Genomic DNA, 17,466 nt, shown 5'->3' on the forward strand with positions numbered 1-17,466 from the left:
AACGTTACCCGCTTTCTCATTGTTACTTACAATCCTAGTATTCCCTGTGGATATATCAGAGATGTTGGTAACATCTTTTTCAGCTCAGTAAGTGTTGCAGCCAGCAGAGTCTATGAAATGAAGCCAACCCTGAAATCTGACACTATCACCAGGGCTCCAATTACAGAGCAGAGGTCTATATACTTGAACCCAGAGCGTGTTCTCATCTAAAATGTAAAACACAAACAAAACTACAGGCCACTCTGTTTACACACTTTATTGAGCATAATGTCCAATATACATTGCATTGACACAAAATGAGAAAAAAACAACAAAAAAAAACAAATAATGGCGTTAGGGTGGATTACCTGGACACACCATTTTCAGAGCGTATTGCTTAATGACATTTCAAACGCACTGAATCTGTGCAAATACAGTGAACACCGGTCAGAGGAGGTCATGGTAGGTTAGAAAATTCTGACTTAAAAAGGTAATGTCAACAGCAGTTATGTGATCATAAAGTTGACAGAAATCTACTAACTGTACACATCACATTCACCCAGAATGTACTAACAATGGTATCATATTTAAACGTACCCAACTCCTTCAAACCTGATTGCATGCGCCAAAAGATGGTTTTTCAATGTCAGTCACAGATCAGTCATGTATAACATAATTCAGAATAGATGTCCTCATGGCTTAATGGTCAGCAACACCATCAATGAAAGTGAACAAAAGCCAGTGGTTTCCAGACTCCACCCAAACACGACTGTGTATATCCTTTCAAAATAAAACCTAGATGCGGGATTGTGTTCATTTCCCATCAGAACACTTAATCAGACTCTAGTAAGTGGTGAGTTAACTTCAAGTCTCTATCAAGAATTACAACCCAAAATCAGTGATTATGTAAATGTGATGAATATTACCTAAGTATGCACCAATCAGAACTCAATAATCTACCCAAAGCCCTCAGGATCTAAACCCACAAGTGAGTGTAATTTACACATCATCCTTTAGCCACACATTGATCAAAAGACTAATGTGCCAAAACAAAATAACGACTAGCCTAATCCTACTATGGAGCCCCTAAAATTTCCCCATGTTAATATATTAAGAACTCAAACAACCATAATCCTTTTCAAATGTGTTAACCTTTAAACTGAGGTAAACTCAGTTGCAAGTTAACCAGTACACATGGACTAATCACAGCTTTGGCTGTTTTCACAGACCGTATTTGGTTGTCCATGATTTATAATAATGTTGTGAAAAGACATTAGACTAAGTGATAATAATAGATATCTTCATTGACCATGTGTTAAAGAAGAGGCTCAGGAATATTTGAGGTTTACCACACTGATTACTAATCGAGACCCTTTGTTCCTGAGAAGTTGGCACAAACCTTCTGTTACCATTCGCTACACTTGTCCAAATCAATATATTATAAAACAATAACTCTCAAATCACTGAGTACGCCATTCCATGTACATCTACAGACAGCAACAATACATGAGCTGTTTGAGGGGGATCATGCAGGTTTGAGAGTCATGGTTTTATATCCCCTAGATTTACAGTAACATGCAAAAGTTTGGCCCCCCCATGGTCAAAATTTTGTTTACTGTGACTAGGTAAGTGAGTAGAAGATGAACTGATCTCCAAAAAGCATGAAGTTTAAGATGAAACATGCTTTTCAACATTTCAAGCAAGATTATAGTTTGGTTTTTTTTGGTTTTATACAAATTCAGAATGAAAAAAAAAAAAGAAAAAGGCACACAAATCAAACGTTTGGGCACCCCAAAATACTTGAGCTCTCAGACAACCTTTAACAGGGTCTCAGACCAGAATTAGCTTGTTAGGACTCTGGCTTGTTCACAGTCATTTTTATGAAAGGCCAAGTCATGAAAATATCAAAGCTTTATAAATACTTTGACTCCTGAAACCTTGTCCCAACAATCATCAGCTATGGGCTCTTCTAAACAGCTGCCCACAAAGCAGGAGAAGGCTATAAGAAGATAGCTGTAGCTGTATCCTCAGATTGTAATGTAATTAAGAAATGGCAGTTAACAGGAACTGTGGAGGTCAAGTTGAGGTCTGGAAGCCCAAGAAAACTTTCTGAGAGAGCTGCTCATAGGATTGATAGAAAGGCTAATCAAAGCCCCTGTTTGACTGCAAAAGACCTACAGGAAGATTTATTAGACTGGAGTGGTGGTACACTGTTGTACTGATTATGTTAAACACAGGGGTGGATCGATCATGCTTTGGGCTTGTGTTGCAGCCAGTGGCACGGGGGAACATTTCACAGGTAGAGGGAAGAATGGATTCAATTAAATTCCAGTAAATTCTGGAAGCAAACATCACAGCATCTGTAAAAAAGCTGAAGATGAAGAGAGGATGGCTTCTACAACACGACAGTGATCCTGCACACACCTCAAAATCCACAATGGAGGAGCAAGCTGAAGGTTTTGCCATGGCCCTCACAGTCCCCTGACCTAAACATCATTAAAAATCTGTGGATAGACCACATAAAAGCAGTGCATGCAAGACGGCCCAAGAATCTCACAGAACTAAGTTAAGTTTAAGTTTAACTAGAAACCTTTTGCAGGAAGAATGAGTGAAAATCCCCCAAACAAGAATTCAAAGACTCTTAGCTGGTTACAAAGAGTATTTAGAAGCTGTGATACTTGCCAAAGGGGACGCTAATAAATACTGACCTTGCCCAAACTTTTGCTTCAGGCCCTATTCCTTTCTAGTTTTTTTAGAAACTGCAAAAGATTGAAAGAAAAAATCATCTTGCTTAAAATATTGAAGAAATGTGTCATCTTTAACGCTTTGCCTTTTGGAAATCAGGTCATCTTTTACTTGCTTAGCTATTCACAGTACACTACATTTTGACCAGGGGTGCCCAACGTTTGCATGCAGCTGTACACTAGTATAAGAAGAAAATGCTAACAGAAGGCTGTTTCTCAGAAAATTAAGACCAAATGAAAAAAAGAAAAAAAAAAAACCCTAAAAGTCCTCAACCTGTCCCTCTAATCAACACACATACTGTGAGGAAGTGAAGCCAACAAAAGGCAACAGTGATTCAATGACAGTGTTGAAAATAATCACATCTACTGACAAAGATTTGTTGGGCCGACATTAATCTGGTGGTAAGTATTCAGTGGGGAGGACAAGTGATGACCTAATGGTGACGGGTTTTCATTTTGTTTTACACAATCTTGACCACTAAATTGCATAAGAAACCTGGTATAAAGTAGAAACTGTTCAGCAGCAGATAAAAAAGCAAGTTAATTTACAGTAGTGACATATCTTACATCATTAATTTCTCAAAATAAATAAAATTAAATATACAATTCCAGGTAGGAAACAGGTTAATTTCGCTGGTAGGGTTCTCAAATTGGCTCATCTTGCGGAAAATGACAACCGTTCACAGAAACATGGTTGAAGACAACCAATTCCTTTGACTGGCAAAACAAGGGGTGCAAAAGCCTTTTGCTGAAATTTTCCCTCTGAAGGCATTTCCTTTATCTGGAAAGAAGAGAACACCATAATTACTTTTACTTTCAGAAGCAGGGTTTTACATGTGACGATTACTTAGTTGAAACATTTCAATTTACCTACCCTGGAATTTACAATTGACTCCTAATCAAAAGCCATCTCTTGACTTTTTCTTACACAGCGAGCCACCTTCCTCTTGAATTCACCATTAGGGTCCTCCCTCCACTCTTTCTGTGGGGGCAACATAAGATTCTTTCAATGACACATCTTCAATTTAATTGAACTGCCATGAGAACAAGAATAGAAAGAGGATTTCTAGTGTCAGGGGAATGAGTAAGTAGTGTAACTCACTGCCGCATCCACATTAGCTGGTGAATCGCTGTTGGGGTCTGCCAGCATGGAGATAACGCTAATCATGATTGTCTCTACTGTGTGGATGGGAAGCCAGCGCTCCTCAGGCTTTTCATAACCAAATTTATCCTCTCCTGGCTCATGCAGAATTGAGATGCAAACATCCCCGTTCTTTGCAACTGCAGAGAATGGGAGCATGAATTTAACAGCAGCCATTACAATGTGATGTCAGGACACTCAAAATCTGGATTACTCGTCTAATATTCAAACAAACAAAAAAAAGTTAAATCATTCAATAAAACAGCACAAATTCATTTAATTGTCCAGACCTAGTGATAGTAATAAGGATTTGAAGTTGGGAAGTCAATGGGTAACAGTTAATCTGGTCTCCACTGGTTAGCTAGCTGTTCTGCACTGTGTAACACCCTCTGGTCTCCCCCTTGGTTGCCCTGTTAAGAAAGGGGCTTAGTTTTGAACCCCAAAATGGCCTAAACATTGTTAAGTATGTTTTCACTTTTAGCTCTGTCAACACAGCTAGCAGTGCTAACATTGTTAACAATACTAAAGGGGTTTGCAGTTCCAAATCAAGCTGCTTCCTCATATGGGCGACCTGTGGGGAGACTGTGGGGTGGCCACCATGTTTTCATAGCAATGCCGCCCACCATTATCGGTCAGGACTGCGTTACCAGTGGTAATTGCCCAAAGAGTGCGGTAGTTAGCTAGCTCCTGCCTGGCTGGTGCACAGTGCAGAGCAGCTAGCTAACCAGTGTGGAGTGAAGGGCAGGCAGAGGGCACCATGTTTCTGCATGTTAACACAGTTAGCCTGCTGTCTGGCAGCATAACCAACAGAAAATAAAAGGCAACACATTTGCAACATAAAACATTAAAATTCACCACCTCTAAATGGATAGCATTTTGAAATGCAGTGCTAAAGCTCACTGAGTCAACAGAGCAGCGGGCTAAAAGGAAAACAGCTCTGGTATTTCACTTATTTTGTGTTTTTTTTTTTTTTCTTAAAAATTAACTGGTCAGTTCCAGGTTAATGAGTGTCGTGCTTCTGTAAGCAAAATTAACTGAAACTGACATCCTCAATTTCAAGTAAATAAACATCAAAGAGTCTGTTGAATGTGTTTACCATTTGGGTGCCAGATTTCAGTGATGAACTTCATCTTTGGAGGCCGCAGTGGATAATCATAGGGAAAGGTTAAGTATGCTTTGAAAAACCCTCCTTCACTGTAATGCAAAGAACAGAGCAAGGAGACAGAAATGAGAAATGATGATTTTTAAATACATTTATACATTTGTCAACCAAAGACATGATTCCCAAATATTTAACTTACAAAAGGGTATCTTGTGGACCAATGATCACAACTTCCCATTTATATATGTCATCATCATCTATCAGACCAGCTGAAAAGCCCTCCACGGGGTTCTTGTTGAGCTCTGAAAAAAGAGACATAAGGTATTTTTTAATACAATGAACTGGAAAATAAACACAACTATGGCAATCTCACAAAAGTGACAGGTCTACATGTTGGAGCAAGAAAGTCATCAGGGAAAGATTACTGGGTAGATTTTGGAAATGTCAGTGTTTAAAATTGTTTGCTGCAGAGACTGTTGATGTTTTTAAAAAGAGGCTCAAGACTCATCTTTTTAATCAGACTTTTAACTGATCTCTTTATTTATCTGTTTTAAATTCCTCTTATAACCGATTTATCCATCTATTATCTATTTTTTTATTTATTTTTTATATTCTTACCCTTCCTCTTTTTACGTTCTTATCTCATTTAACCTCTATCTTTTGTTATTTTATTTAGCCTATAGGTTTTAGTTTTGATGCATTTTATGTCTCTGTTTTAGATCATTCTACCTAGCTACTAACTCAATTTTATGAGCTAAATAGCTTTTTGTTGGGTGGGAGGGTTGGGTTTTCTCTTTTCTTTTTGTTTTCTGTTTGGATCTTTGTTGTTTTTAACCTCTGTGAGGCACTTTGTGTTACTGTTGTATGAAAAGTGCCATATAAATAAAGTTGATTTGATTTGATTTGATTTGTTGTTAAAGACAAATCCCTTGAAAAGACAAACAGGAGGGACAGTGATGAAAGGGGTGACATCTAATAGGCTAATTACTAAAACTTGGTACATCACACACAATATTTCACTACAGCATGTTTATAGAGGGTGTTAAAACATATTTTGCAGTGATCAATGATTTTGGTGAATATAAGAACAATGCTTTGGAACCTTAACTCAACCTCAACAGCAAACCTTTACACGGCAAAGCACAAGACAAATGCCTGTGATTTTACACACACTGCAGAAAAAACATTAAAAAGGTTAAAAAGTTTCAACCCACAAAACTAGGATTTGAATTAATTTTACAATAGGCCTCAACAGCAACAACACATTAAAAAAACGTAGCTGCTGTAAAAACGGTGCACAATAAACACTTTCAGAGGAAAATGACAAAAAGGCACAGCCATAATGAATCTGCATTTAAGTCTCTGACATTGATGAACCGAGTATAATGAAAGGCACAGGTAAACCTGAGGTGAGCCGCATGTTTGTTTTTCTCCTTAGTTGTTGCTGTTGTCGATAAAATTCTGCTGTGAAGCAGGGCAGGAAATGCTGAGTTTGTGTTCACAAAAAAATAATGATACAATGTAGGTTAACAGCTACTGAACAGAATTAACACCATTACTTTCAAAAAAGAAAAGCAGGGTTGTGCTGATTTGAACTACAGAGCCCCTGTTTCAATTTTTGAGGCCAAAGTATGAGCTCCCAGTTAGAACCCTGTTGTAATTCTCAATAAAATAAAGTGTAAAATAGGTGCCTCAAAACAATTCCCAGTGCTGAAGCATTCTACTAAACTTTTATTTAATCTGAAAACATTCATTTTTCAGTGTTTTGTATCATATTGGAATATTTAGTAAAGTAATAGATACACTGCTTTTTTTGTTTTTCCATTTCAAAATGTTTACAGGATAATTTTCTCACTTTTTAGAAGATTAAGTCATAATCTCACATTATTGTAAGTTTATTTCATACATATACAGTTTGGCTAATGTTCCCTGAATGAAATCGTGGTTTCCAAAAATAATAATCACTGCTGAAGTGAATCACCAACTTGAAGGACTGATTTGAGTCAACCACTGTAAAGCCAGTGATTCACAACCCCACACACAGTGAAACCATAATCAGTCATAGGGACGGGCTGTTTGCCTGTCTCATTTTTTAAAATCAGTGGATGCAGTGGTGGATGGATGCTGTCATTCAGGACCACGGGCAAACCTGAATCTTGTCCACATCCTGACAGTACAGTACATGATCATAGTTATCAAAGTAGGTCATTTTGGCTACAGTGCACAACTGAGAAAATATTATTAATATATTAATTCTGTGACAAGATGTGCATGGTCTGATGTGCTGACCCTTATAATATTGTGATAAAGTTTTTCCTAATCTTGAATGCTGCATTAGTTGTATGATCTTATTTGATTTTTGAGTAGCACTTGAGTAAAGTAATACTGACTACCTCTATCTGATGAACATTATATTAAAATTCAAAATGATATTTTCTCATTTTACTCACACCAGAGGTGTAAAAAAAACCTAGTATGTCAGTTTAAAAAATCATTGGTTTATCTAGCCGGCAGGCAGACCGGCATGTAGGGCTACTGTCAGTAAGCTGCAGCTGCACATCAGCGCTATTTGTATCTCAGTGTCGAGGTCCATGTGTCTGGCATTAATAAGAAAAGGCACACCACTGACACCAACAGTAATAATATTGATGACGATTCTTAAAATAAACCAGCAGCAGAGCTCATCATAGAGGGCTTGAACACTGAGATGCGTATCCTCAATAAAAGCCGCTAACTAACTAGCGGTACAGTCTGAGCCAGATTTGACACCAGAAACGTTAGATATTATCTTATAGAGCTGGGTGGCCGGGTTGTTGTGTTAATCAGGTCGCTACTGATATAGTAGCACATTTGTCTTTCAGAGGCTTATGATATATACAGCTATCATTAGCAAAGCTAAAGTCATCAGAGCAGATGAGTCCCTGGATTGATTATTCCTTTGTTCCGCCAGCTAACTAATGTCGAACTTGCTAGCCCCGCTAGCAAGGTTAGCGTTGCGATTCAGTGTTGGTTCAGATACAATTATATTTGAGCCACGTATACTTCTAAATATATATATATATATCTTTATTTCCACCACAGACCGGCTAAGCAAAGCAGCTTAGCCACACACTGAACTGCAGCGATAAAGGAAACCATTATGTTGCTTGGTTAGCTCCCTGAGCTTACTCCTATGGCGTAAACACAGCTTTGCGTAGCTAAAAAAAAAAAAAAAAAAAAAAAAAAAAAAAAGCTAACGGTAGCTGCTAGATAGGTAGCCTCTATATCGCCTATATTTGCTTACAATATTTTATTTATATTACCTGCCAGTTGTTTTCGAAGAAGTAATGCTGATTGTTCGGTCATGGTACGCGCACTTAAACGAAAATCACTTTGTGTCGACAAACACTTTCCAATAAAATAGAGCTAAAGCTGAAATCGAGGTGAGATCCTGCGCTGTCTGCTGCTGATTTCCCTCTGTGTTTTGACACAAGGTTCAGCTGCTGGTTTTCACTGTGCGCATGCGCGTCTTCAGTTGACTTATGTGTGTTTATGTGTGAGTGTTCAAGGCAATGTTTCTCGAGAAATCAACAGGCACTAACCTGGAAATGGTCTTTCCAACATTCCTAACGTCTCCTGGCAAGAAGTTACATTAATATGTAATGCACTGCATATCAGTACACTCAGAGGTCAGCTCCCAGAGACCGCTGTGACATGTGGGACGTCAAAATACCGCAGGCTTCTGTTGGTCTCAGGGAAAGAATATCATCATCTGATATGTTTTAAGTTTCACGTTCTTTACGTTGTCATATCATGAGCGCAACAATTACAAGAGCAAAGTAAAGCAAAATGAGAACTAAGACAAAACAGTCTAGAATATAAACATAAATAAAATGATAAAACAAAGCAACATATATAAAATTGTGTAAATTGAGAACAGACAGTATGTATATATGTGTTTGTATATGCAAATACTGTATGTGTATATATCTATCTATATCTATAGTTTCTGGACGGCAGGTGTCTGACTGATGGACATTGTATAAAAAGTGACATTTGCTGGCATGTGACTTTTTTGTATCACATTTTGTTATAATTCAGTATTACATTTTAAATATTACATATTAAATATTTCTGCACCAAATACCAAGATGCGTTTATAACTATCGGAAATTTGCTTGCATTGGCAACCTTATTTCATTTTGTGAAGTGGCGAATAAAAAGATTTTCTTGTATATTTACGCAGATTTTCACCCTATATATCTATACTGTTTCTTAAATAAAAATAAAGCCAGTAACATCTGAATTTGTTCGCCAAAGACGCAGATTTCATGAATATGTCATATTTAGTAGTGTAGTGTTTGAAGTCACGAGCTTGCGAGGAGCACCTGAAGGCAGCATTATGCGGAAGGAAGGTTGTCGGCGCCATATTTAATACATCAGAAGCTAGCTAGCATTAGCTGTTTACAAGCCCAAACTTTTAACTTGAGACGGAAACCTAAAGCAAGCCCTCAACTTAATCGAAAATGAATGTCATAGATCATGTACGGGATATGGCTTCCGCCGGCCTTCACTCTAATGTCCGGATATTGAGCAGTTTGTTGCTAACGATGAGTAATAACAACCCGTAAGTAATGTCAAAACAGGGTCCGTCTATTTTCCGGAGAGTGCTTTCATACAGTAGCGTATTATGTTGTTAGACCGAGACACTGATAGCCTAGAGCTAACTGGGTAATGAAAGCGAACATTAATGGTTGTAGCTGTAAAGCAGCTTGGGCTTCTGTATGAGTGCAAACAGACGCCCTCGAAAATAATAATATCACGCAATTACGCCAGTAAAGGTTTAATTTTTGTCATTGGGCGAGATTTAGTGTACGTTGTTTTCCAAGACATAGACATAGGAAAGTCTCCCACTATAGCTAATGGTGCCTGCTGTAGCTTGAAATATTGTGAATTCAACCGATCAACGAGTAATTCAGAGGACGGCTTGCCTCGTGTACTGTTGATAACTTGCTCTTCTCCACCTTCGCTATCTTGACGATGCAGTATGTCTAAATAAAAAACTGCGCTACGTGACTACAGCTGAGGCACGATGCTTCTTCTTTTTACACTAAGTTCATAGGTTACACTTTACACCCCTGTGCTTTATATCAGTACTCTTTCAGTGCCTTTGTTGTTATTGTTATGTTCAATTTTGAGAATGTTCTTCATCAGTTTGGCTTATGAATTTGCATTTACTTAGGCATCTGCTGTTTTTATTCTGCTTGTCTCTTCTGTATTCTCTGTTACTCATTGAGATCATTTAAGTTTTTGTGCTATTACAACTAATACATTGCCTTATTAGTCTTAGTAAAGACACGTTTTCTATTTTGTGTCTATTCTGATTCTAATAACTTTGTGATTTGTATATTTTTGATTCAAGGGAGCTGTTCTCTCCAGCCCAGAAGTACCAGTTGTTGGTCTACCATGCTGATGCCATCTTTCATGATAAAGAATATCGTAATGCTGCCTGCAAGTACAGCATGGCACTGCAACAAAAAAAGGTGCTTAGCAAAACATCTAAAGTTCGCACGTCTACCGGTGGAGCTGCGTCTAACATACAGGCACAGGTATGTCAGATAAGACTGCTAATTGTCAAGTTTTCATTTAAGCCACAACACAGTCCGAGATGACACAGCAATTACATTTATTTTCACTTGCTGTATTGATAATAGTATTACACAGTATTGTGCACTTTGAGGGACAAATAACCGTACTACTGACTTGGTCAGTTGCCATGATAAGAGAAAAAATTAGAATGACATGCAATGTTGTCTTTCAGACTTTGCCCTCAGAAATTGAGGTGAAGTACAAGATCGCTGAATGCTACACCATTTTGAAACTGGATAAAGATGCCATTGCAGTGCTCGATGGGATCCCATCCAGACAGAGGACACCAAAGGTAGGCAGTTACTGTCATAGTTATTGTAATAAATCTTTTTTTCTTCACGCTTTGTATGCCTTTATTATAATATAGGCTCCATGTCTATTAACTCAATGTTGCTGCGCAAGTAATCAAGGCCTAAGACTACAATAAATTTGCATGAGGTCTGCAAATGTTTTAGTCCATTAGCTTTTATAGAGAACTGTGATAAAATGGATGTTATTGTTCTTTCTGGCCTCAGATCAACATGATGCTAGCCAACCTGTACAGGAAAGCTGGGCAGGAGCGTTCTGCAGTGACAAGCTACAAAGAGGTCCTCAGACAGTGTCCCCTCGCTCTTGATGCAATCATTGGTATGCATGGTCACAGAGACACCTTCATCCAACAAATAACATTTAACCTGCTCTTGTATGTACACACAAACACATGCTTACCAAGAACTGTGCCTGGACTTAGTGAACCACTTTGCTCTAATGTCCTTTTCTGGCCTCATGACAGATCTGTTTGTGAAAAATACTTTTTAAATCAAGTTAGACTTTTTTTCTCCTCTAGGTCTTCTCTCTTTATCAGTCAAAGGAGCTGAAGTGGCATCCATGACTATGGATGTGATCCAGAGCATCCCCAACCTGGACTGGCTCTCTGTTTGGATCAAAGCTTATGCCTTCATACATGCAGGAGACAATCAAAGAGCCATCAACACTATATGGTAAGCAGAGCGCTAATGTTTTATATAAAGTGACTGAATATAGTGTTCCTCTTAATGTGACAGTCTTGTCCATTTGATTATATCTCCGTCCCTCCTTCATCTTGTTTCAGCTCTCTTGAGAAGAAGTCCCTGTTGCGGGACAACGTGGACCTCCTGGTAAGCTTGGCAGATGTCTACTTCAGGGCAGGTGACACCAAGAATGCCATCCTCAAATTTGAACAAGCCCAGATGCTGGACCCATACCTCATCAAAGGTGTGCTGCAGTTTTATTTATGTAATGATTGACCTTGCACCTGATCTGTACTGTGACATTGTATTTATCAGTTTACCATTAAGACCCACCTTAGAGCCATTTTGTCTTTCAAAGGGGGTACAGGGGATAATTATGGGGATAGCAGGTCGACAGTAGATGCATTATAGTTGTGGTATACGTCATCTAAAATTAATTTGAGATGCAGCTCAACTCAGTGTATCAAGTTTTTCTAGTCATAAATCTGTAAGAAATATTGTGTTTTTGTAAGGCACCTATTCAAACTTTGAAAGCTTAGAGTGTATAGGGCCTTAGAATATTATGATGGAAGTATATGATGGCCCTTCCGACATTCAGTTATGTCTCATAGGGTGATGCACAATTTTTTGGGGTTGATACCAATTGTTACACAGTTTTGGTAGTCGATTTAAGCATTTTTGATAATTTGAGAATTCATAAAAATGGTCAAATCCTTCCAAAATACCACATTAAGACATCAAGACTTTGAGGAACACCATAAAAAATCCATGCTGTGATTTGATATTAGAAATTTTTGGCAAGAATTGTATTTTTCAGCTACTGGATTACGAGCACTCCTGTTCTGGAAACTGCTGAGAAAAGCCCTCATGGCCAGTATACCTATGAAAGCCTTCCATCCTCTGAATGCCCGAGGTCACTAGTCTGTGGTGGTTGCAAAGTTTCATGAGACTGTGATTATCCTAGAGATCACAGTAGGTCATTTTATACAGCAATAGCTTTTCACAAGTGATCTCACTACAATGAAACATCATCACACATGAATGAAACTGGGCTCACTGAATCAGCAAGAGTCATTGCTTTTCAGTCATACCCAATTTATGCAATTCCATTACTGTTAATGGACCTCAATGGCAGATATATTTAAATACAATCGGCAGAAATAACATATTTGTACTGCATGTTAGAAACTGCATGGCTTTTGCCCCAAATTGTATGGAACTAGCAAAGGTGGGTTGGGCTTGGCTTGAAGGAGGGGACTTGTGGGTACCCATAGAGCCCATTTTCATTGAGATAGCTTGAGGTGAGAGGTCAAGGAACCCCTATAAAATTGGCCATGCCAGTTTTTCCCTTGCTAGAAATTAGCCTAAATTTGGAGCGATATTTAGCACCTTTTACTGACAAGCTAGAACGACATGGTTGGTATCAATGGATTCCTTAGGTCTTTTAGTTTCTAGCTTTAAAACTCATTCTGTTACCACCTATGAAAGACAGTAATGTTGGTCCTGCAGGTCTCTTGGTTAAGCGTGCTTGTTCCAACCTTAAACTACGGCACTCTGAATACAACATTATGGCAACCTGGTACGTTTTGCTGTCGAGGTAAAATGTCAGTTATGTTTTTTGCCCTTGCAGGAATGGATGTTTATGGCTACCTGATGGCCCGGGAAGGACACCTGGAGGATGTTGAAGTCCTGGGAGGACGATTATTCAATATCTCAGACCAGCATGCAGAACCCTGGGTGATCTCTGGGTGAGTCTCTTAGTGGTAACAGTTAGTTTTTTTTGTCTTTTTACAAATTTTGCTACATGAAGAATCATTATCATAGTTTTTGCAATCCTTTAAATTTGTCTCTGTTGTTCAGTTGTCACAGCTTTTATAGCAAGCGTTACTCCAGAGCCCTCTACCTAGGAGCAAAGGCCATCCAGCTGAACAGCAACAGCGTACAGGCTCTCCTCCTGAAGGGGGCAGCACTAAGAAACATGGGTCGTGTCCAAGAAGCCATCATCCATTTCAGGGAGGCTATGCGCTTGGCTCCCTGCAGACTCGACTGCTATGAAGGCACGTTTGTATGGTCTCCGTTCTTTTCAGATGTGGCACATATCTGTTCTGCTTGCGTTAACTTCTAACCGTTAATAACTGTTCCTTCACAGGTCTGATTGACTGTTACCTGGCATCCAATGGGATTCGGGAGGCTATGGGAATGGCCAATAACATTTATAAGACTCTGGGGGCCAATGCTCAAACTCTGACCATCCTTGCCACAGTGTGTCTGGAAGACCCAGTGACTCAGGAGAAAGCCAAAACCCTGCTGGACAAAGCACTGGCCCAGAGACCCGACTACACCAAGGCTGTGGTCAAAAAGGCTGAACTGCTCAGTATGTATAACTGTTTTTTTAGGGGAGGAAGAGGTGTTTTTTTTACTTTTTACAGATGAATTTGGCAGTGACATAGTTCCCAGAAATTTAAATATATTCAGGATGCGCTGATATATCAACTGAACATTGGTATGGGATTTGCATTGTTAACTGCCATTGGCCTTTTGGCAAGTCAGATGGCATCCACTAATGGCAGTGGCCGATGTTTATCCGTTGTGTTCCATCCATTTTGCAAGTCGAAAAACCAAGATGGTGTGATGTTGTTAGCAATACCAGTTAATAACAATGCATTATGCTGTATTTTGCGCATACAAACACTGTAGCAACATGTCCACAGGTAGAGGGTGGACAGGACTGTGTGTATGACTGTCTCAGTGAAATACAAATAAGACAGAAGTGCTTATAAACTGTTCATTACTACAGCTTTCACTACTATTGATCCCCCTTTGGTGGAGCAGTATTATTTGAGCCATATTGGATGTTGGGGTATGGGTTGGTGAGGTTCCTCTGACTGTCTGAGTTGGAAATCTGACGTCAGGGGACGATCCAGTTGAAATCTTTGACTGGGAACTGGGACATTTCGACCTCCCAGTACAAATAGAATGCACCATGAGTTACATTATGATTCATTAATGCTCTGTTCAGTAAAGTCTAGTATTGGTTAGCGGGGTGTTTAAAATGTAATCATGTGAAATTTAGTTTTTGAAATAAGTTCTGCGGTAAACACAAGCTTTAAAGATTGTCATGTTTTGTTCTACAACACAAAATCTATCAGTAAATACCCTCTTCATGAATTTTGAAGCTTTTAGGTGTCTTAAAAGGGGGTTTGCCAACAAGTCTTTCAATGAGACGACAGGGAGTCATCATACCGAACATGGATTCACAGCCTTGTTGTCGTGGCGACGCTGAAGTCTAGCAACCATTCTTTAGTTAATTTATAGCAAATATTAGCTTTTTACTTCTGGTGATTTCATGTATGCTTCTAAAATCATAAAAGTGGTGTTCATTTGTGAAGATTATCTTGCTGAACAAAACATGCCAGTATCGTAAATGTTTGTTTGCCACAGAGTTGGGTTTTTTTTTTTGGGCAATAATCCAAAATCCAGTGAAAAATCATATTGGCTTTTTGTCAAGGGAACCAATGCGACAATAACTTATGTGTCGGCCCAAAGAAAAACATCTCATGTAAAATGTTTCTCATGTAAAAGAAGGTTATATTAAAGGTTTCATAAATTTGTATGATATGAATTTGTGATAATCTGAAGATGGTATAATGCAAGCCTGAATGACTTTAAAACATTTCATTTATTTTATAAAAAACATTTCTTTGTTGCACTAGCACAAAAGGGAGAATAAACAACTAGCCAAATTGTTATTATAAACATTGGTATCAGCTCAGAATTTAATCAGTGCATCCCTGAAATATATTCAGTTACACAAAGAAAATTGATATCGATATTCTGGTGGAAATGACAGAGTTCTTTTTTTCTTGTGAAGGTCGTGAACAGAAATACGAAGAAGGGATTGCTCTCCTGCGGAACGCCCTGGCCAATCAGAGTGATTGTGTCCTGCACAGAATGCTGGGAGATTTCCTGGTGGCTGTCAACGATTACCAAGAAGCCATGGATCAGTACAGCATAGCGCTAAGGTAAGCAGAGATTGCCTTTGTTGATTGGCATACCAATCCAAGCACAAGATAAGTTTTATTTCCTACTGCCATTTTGTGCTTTTTATCTTTTACTTTCCTAAGCCTGGATCCCAATGACCAGAAGTCTTTAGAAGGCATGCAGAAGATGGAGAAGGAAGAGAGTCCCACAGACGCCACGGTGGAGCTGGACGGCGATGACATGGAGGGCAGCGGAGAGGACGGAGATCTGGAGGGCAGCGACAGTGAAGCGGCACAGTGGGCTGATCAGGAACAGTGGTTTGGCATGCAGTGACCCTGGCCACATAAGGATACACAGTCGCCCCCACCTTCTAACACCGCGGCCTGTGGGAAGCGTCCAGCCATCAGGGTCGTCAAACAGGACAAGGTGGCCTTTGATGCTATTTTCCCAACATTCTGACAGCAGCTGTCCAATACAGTCTTACAGGAGCAGCAGATTCTCAACCCCAGAGTAAATCAAGCTGTGTTGTTCTACACCTTGATTGCTCAGTATTTGTGAAAATTCAGTAATATCTCTGACTCTACTTTGGCTGTTTCTAAAGCACTTCTTTGCTGGCAATCAGTTGCTACCTGAGTAAATGCATCACTGTCCCAGGAGTGTCAGTGTATTAAAAAAAGACCTGCTTTGGATCCTTCCTGAGGTTGAGTTGTTTAGTATACTGGAGAGCTGTTGCCAGGCAAGATTTGTACAGAGGAAATGTAGACAGAGGCCATTGTCAGAATAAAATGGTGTGACGGGAAATTTTGTTCAGGCTAAGTAATATCTGGAGTAATCCTTCACATGTGTCAAAAGAGGGACTGGGATTTTTAAATTTGTATTTCATTTGAGCCTGACTGAAACTTGTTTGCCGCAGAGAGGGCAAGGTGTGGATCACAATGAAGGTTGTGAATATGCTACCACTTTGTGTCTCGGACAGGTGAACAGGTGGTCTGTGAAAAAGTGACTATGTACCATATATCCGCTGCTCTTTAAAATATATCATCTTAATTTGAATGGTCACATGAGAATGTGTCATGTAATGTACATGATAATCACTTGGTGTGTGTGCTGTCTGATAAGTCGGCTTTTCTGTTTCAAAAAATAACCCTACGATTGACTCAAGTGCTTAACCATTTCAAGATAAATGTTTATAGTATTTTGTACAGATTTTTAAAGTGTATAATAAAATTATTAAACACTCTCACTTGACATGAGTGTAGCAGTCCAGTTTCTCCCTAAAGGGTAAGTCTGGTATTTTTATGCCTCTGTTGGTGACAGCTGTGGCTAGAGGCATTATGTTATTGGGTCATCTGTCCCATGCTTGTATACACAATATCTTAAGAATGCCTTGCGGGAATTCCTTAAAATTTGGCACAAACATCCACTTTGAGTCAAGAATGAACTGATAACTGATTTTTTTGGGCATTTTTTGCTTTTAATTGACAGGACAGTGAAGTCTGAAGGGAGGAGAGAGAGAGAGAGAGCGAGAGACATGCAGCAAAGGGCCACAGGCTGGACTTGAGCCCGGGCCACTGCGACAACAGCCTTGTACATGGGGTGCCTGCTCTACCACTAAGCCATCGATGCTCCGAGATGATATTTTTTATCCAAGCGATTGAAGGTCAACTTCACTGTGACATCATAATGTGCTGCAAAAACACTTTTCTAGCCATTACTCAACATCATAACTCAGGAACAGAGAGAGAGACATTGTACAGATCTTCTGTGCTGTCAGAGTGAAGATGTGTGGGAAGCATCTATGCTTTCATAGACATGGATGTAAACTGTAGGTGCAACTTGACTGGGTTGCAGTGGCACGTAACTGCAAGGTGGTAATTCTAGTTCAACCTGGACTCCATTTTC

General features: G+C 39.2%; 2 protein-coding genes across 2 annotated transcripts; one reads left to right on the forward strand and one right to left on the reverse strand.

The window, feature by feature from the left end:
* Positions 1 to 241: 241 nt before the first annotated feature.
* On the reverse strand, positions 242 to 8,451 carry LOC125890355 (ubiquitin-conjugating enzyme E2 G1-like). Its single transcript, XM_049578952.1, has 6 exons — positions 8,269 to 8,451; positions 5,166 to 5,268; positions 4,961 to 5,058; positions 3,826 to 4,004; positions 3,598 to 3,705; positions 242 to 3,504 (listed from the first exon to the last, which is right to left on the reverse strand). Exons 1-5 carry the CDS (start codon positions 8,309 to 8,311, stop codon positions 3,619 to 3,621), a joined length of 510 nt encoding a protein of 169 aa, XP_049434909.1. The 5' UTR covers positions 8,312 to 8,451; the 3' UTR covers positions 242 to 3,504; positions 3,598 to 3,618.
* Positions 8,452 to 9,371: 920 nt separating this feature from the next.
* On the forward strand, positions 9,372 to 16,812 carry anapc7 (anaphase promoting complex subunit 7). Its single transcript, XM_049578947.1, has 11 exons — positions 9,372 to 9,572; positions 10,368 to 10,554; positions 10,767 to 10,886; positions 11,110 to 11,221; positions 11,421 to 11,574; positions 11,685 to 11,827; positions 13,214 to 13,331; positions 13,444 to 13,640; positions 13,733 to 13,957; positions 15,455 to 15,605; positions 15,708 to 16,812. The coding sequence occupies exons 1-11, from the start codon at positions 9,472 to 9,474 to the stop codon at positions 15,895 to 15,897; spliced, it is 1,698 nt and encodes a 565-aa protein (XP_049434904.1). The 5' UTR covers positions 9,372 to 9,471; the 3' UTR covers positions 15,898 to 16,812.
* The last annotated feature ends 654 nt before the right edge of the window (positions 16,813 to 17,466 follow it).

The sequence above is a fragment of the Epinephelus fuscoguttatus genome, linkage group LG6 (genome assembly GCF_011397635.1).
Source record: "Epinephelus fuscoguttatus linkage group LG6, E.fuscoguttatus.final_Chr_v1".
NCBI lineage: Eukaryota > Metazoa > Chordata > Actinopteri > Perciformes > Serranidae > Epinephelus > Epinephelus fuscoguttatus.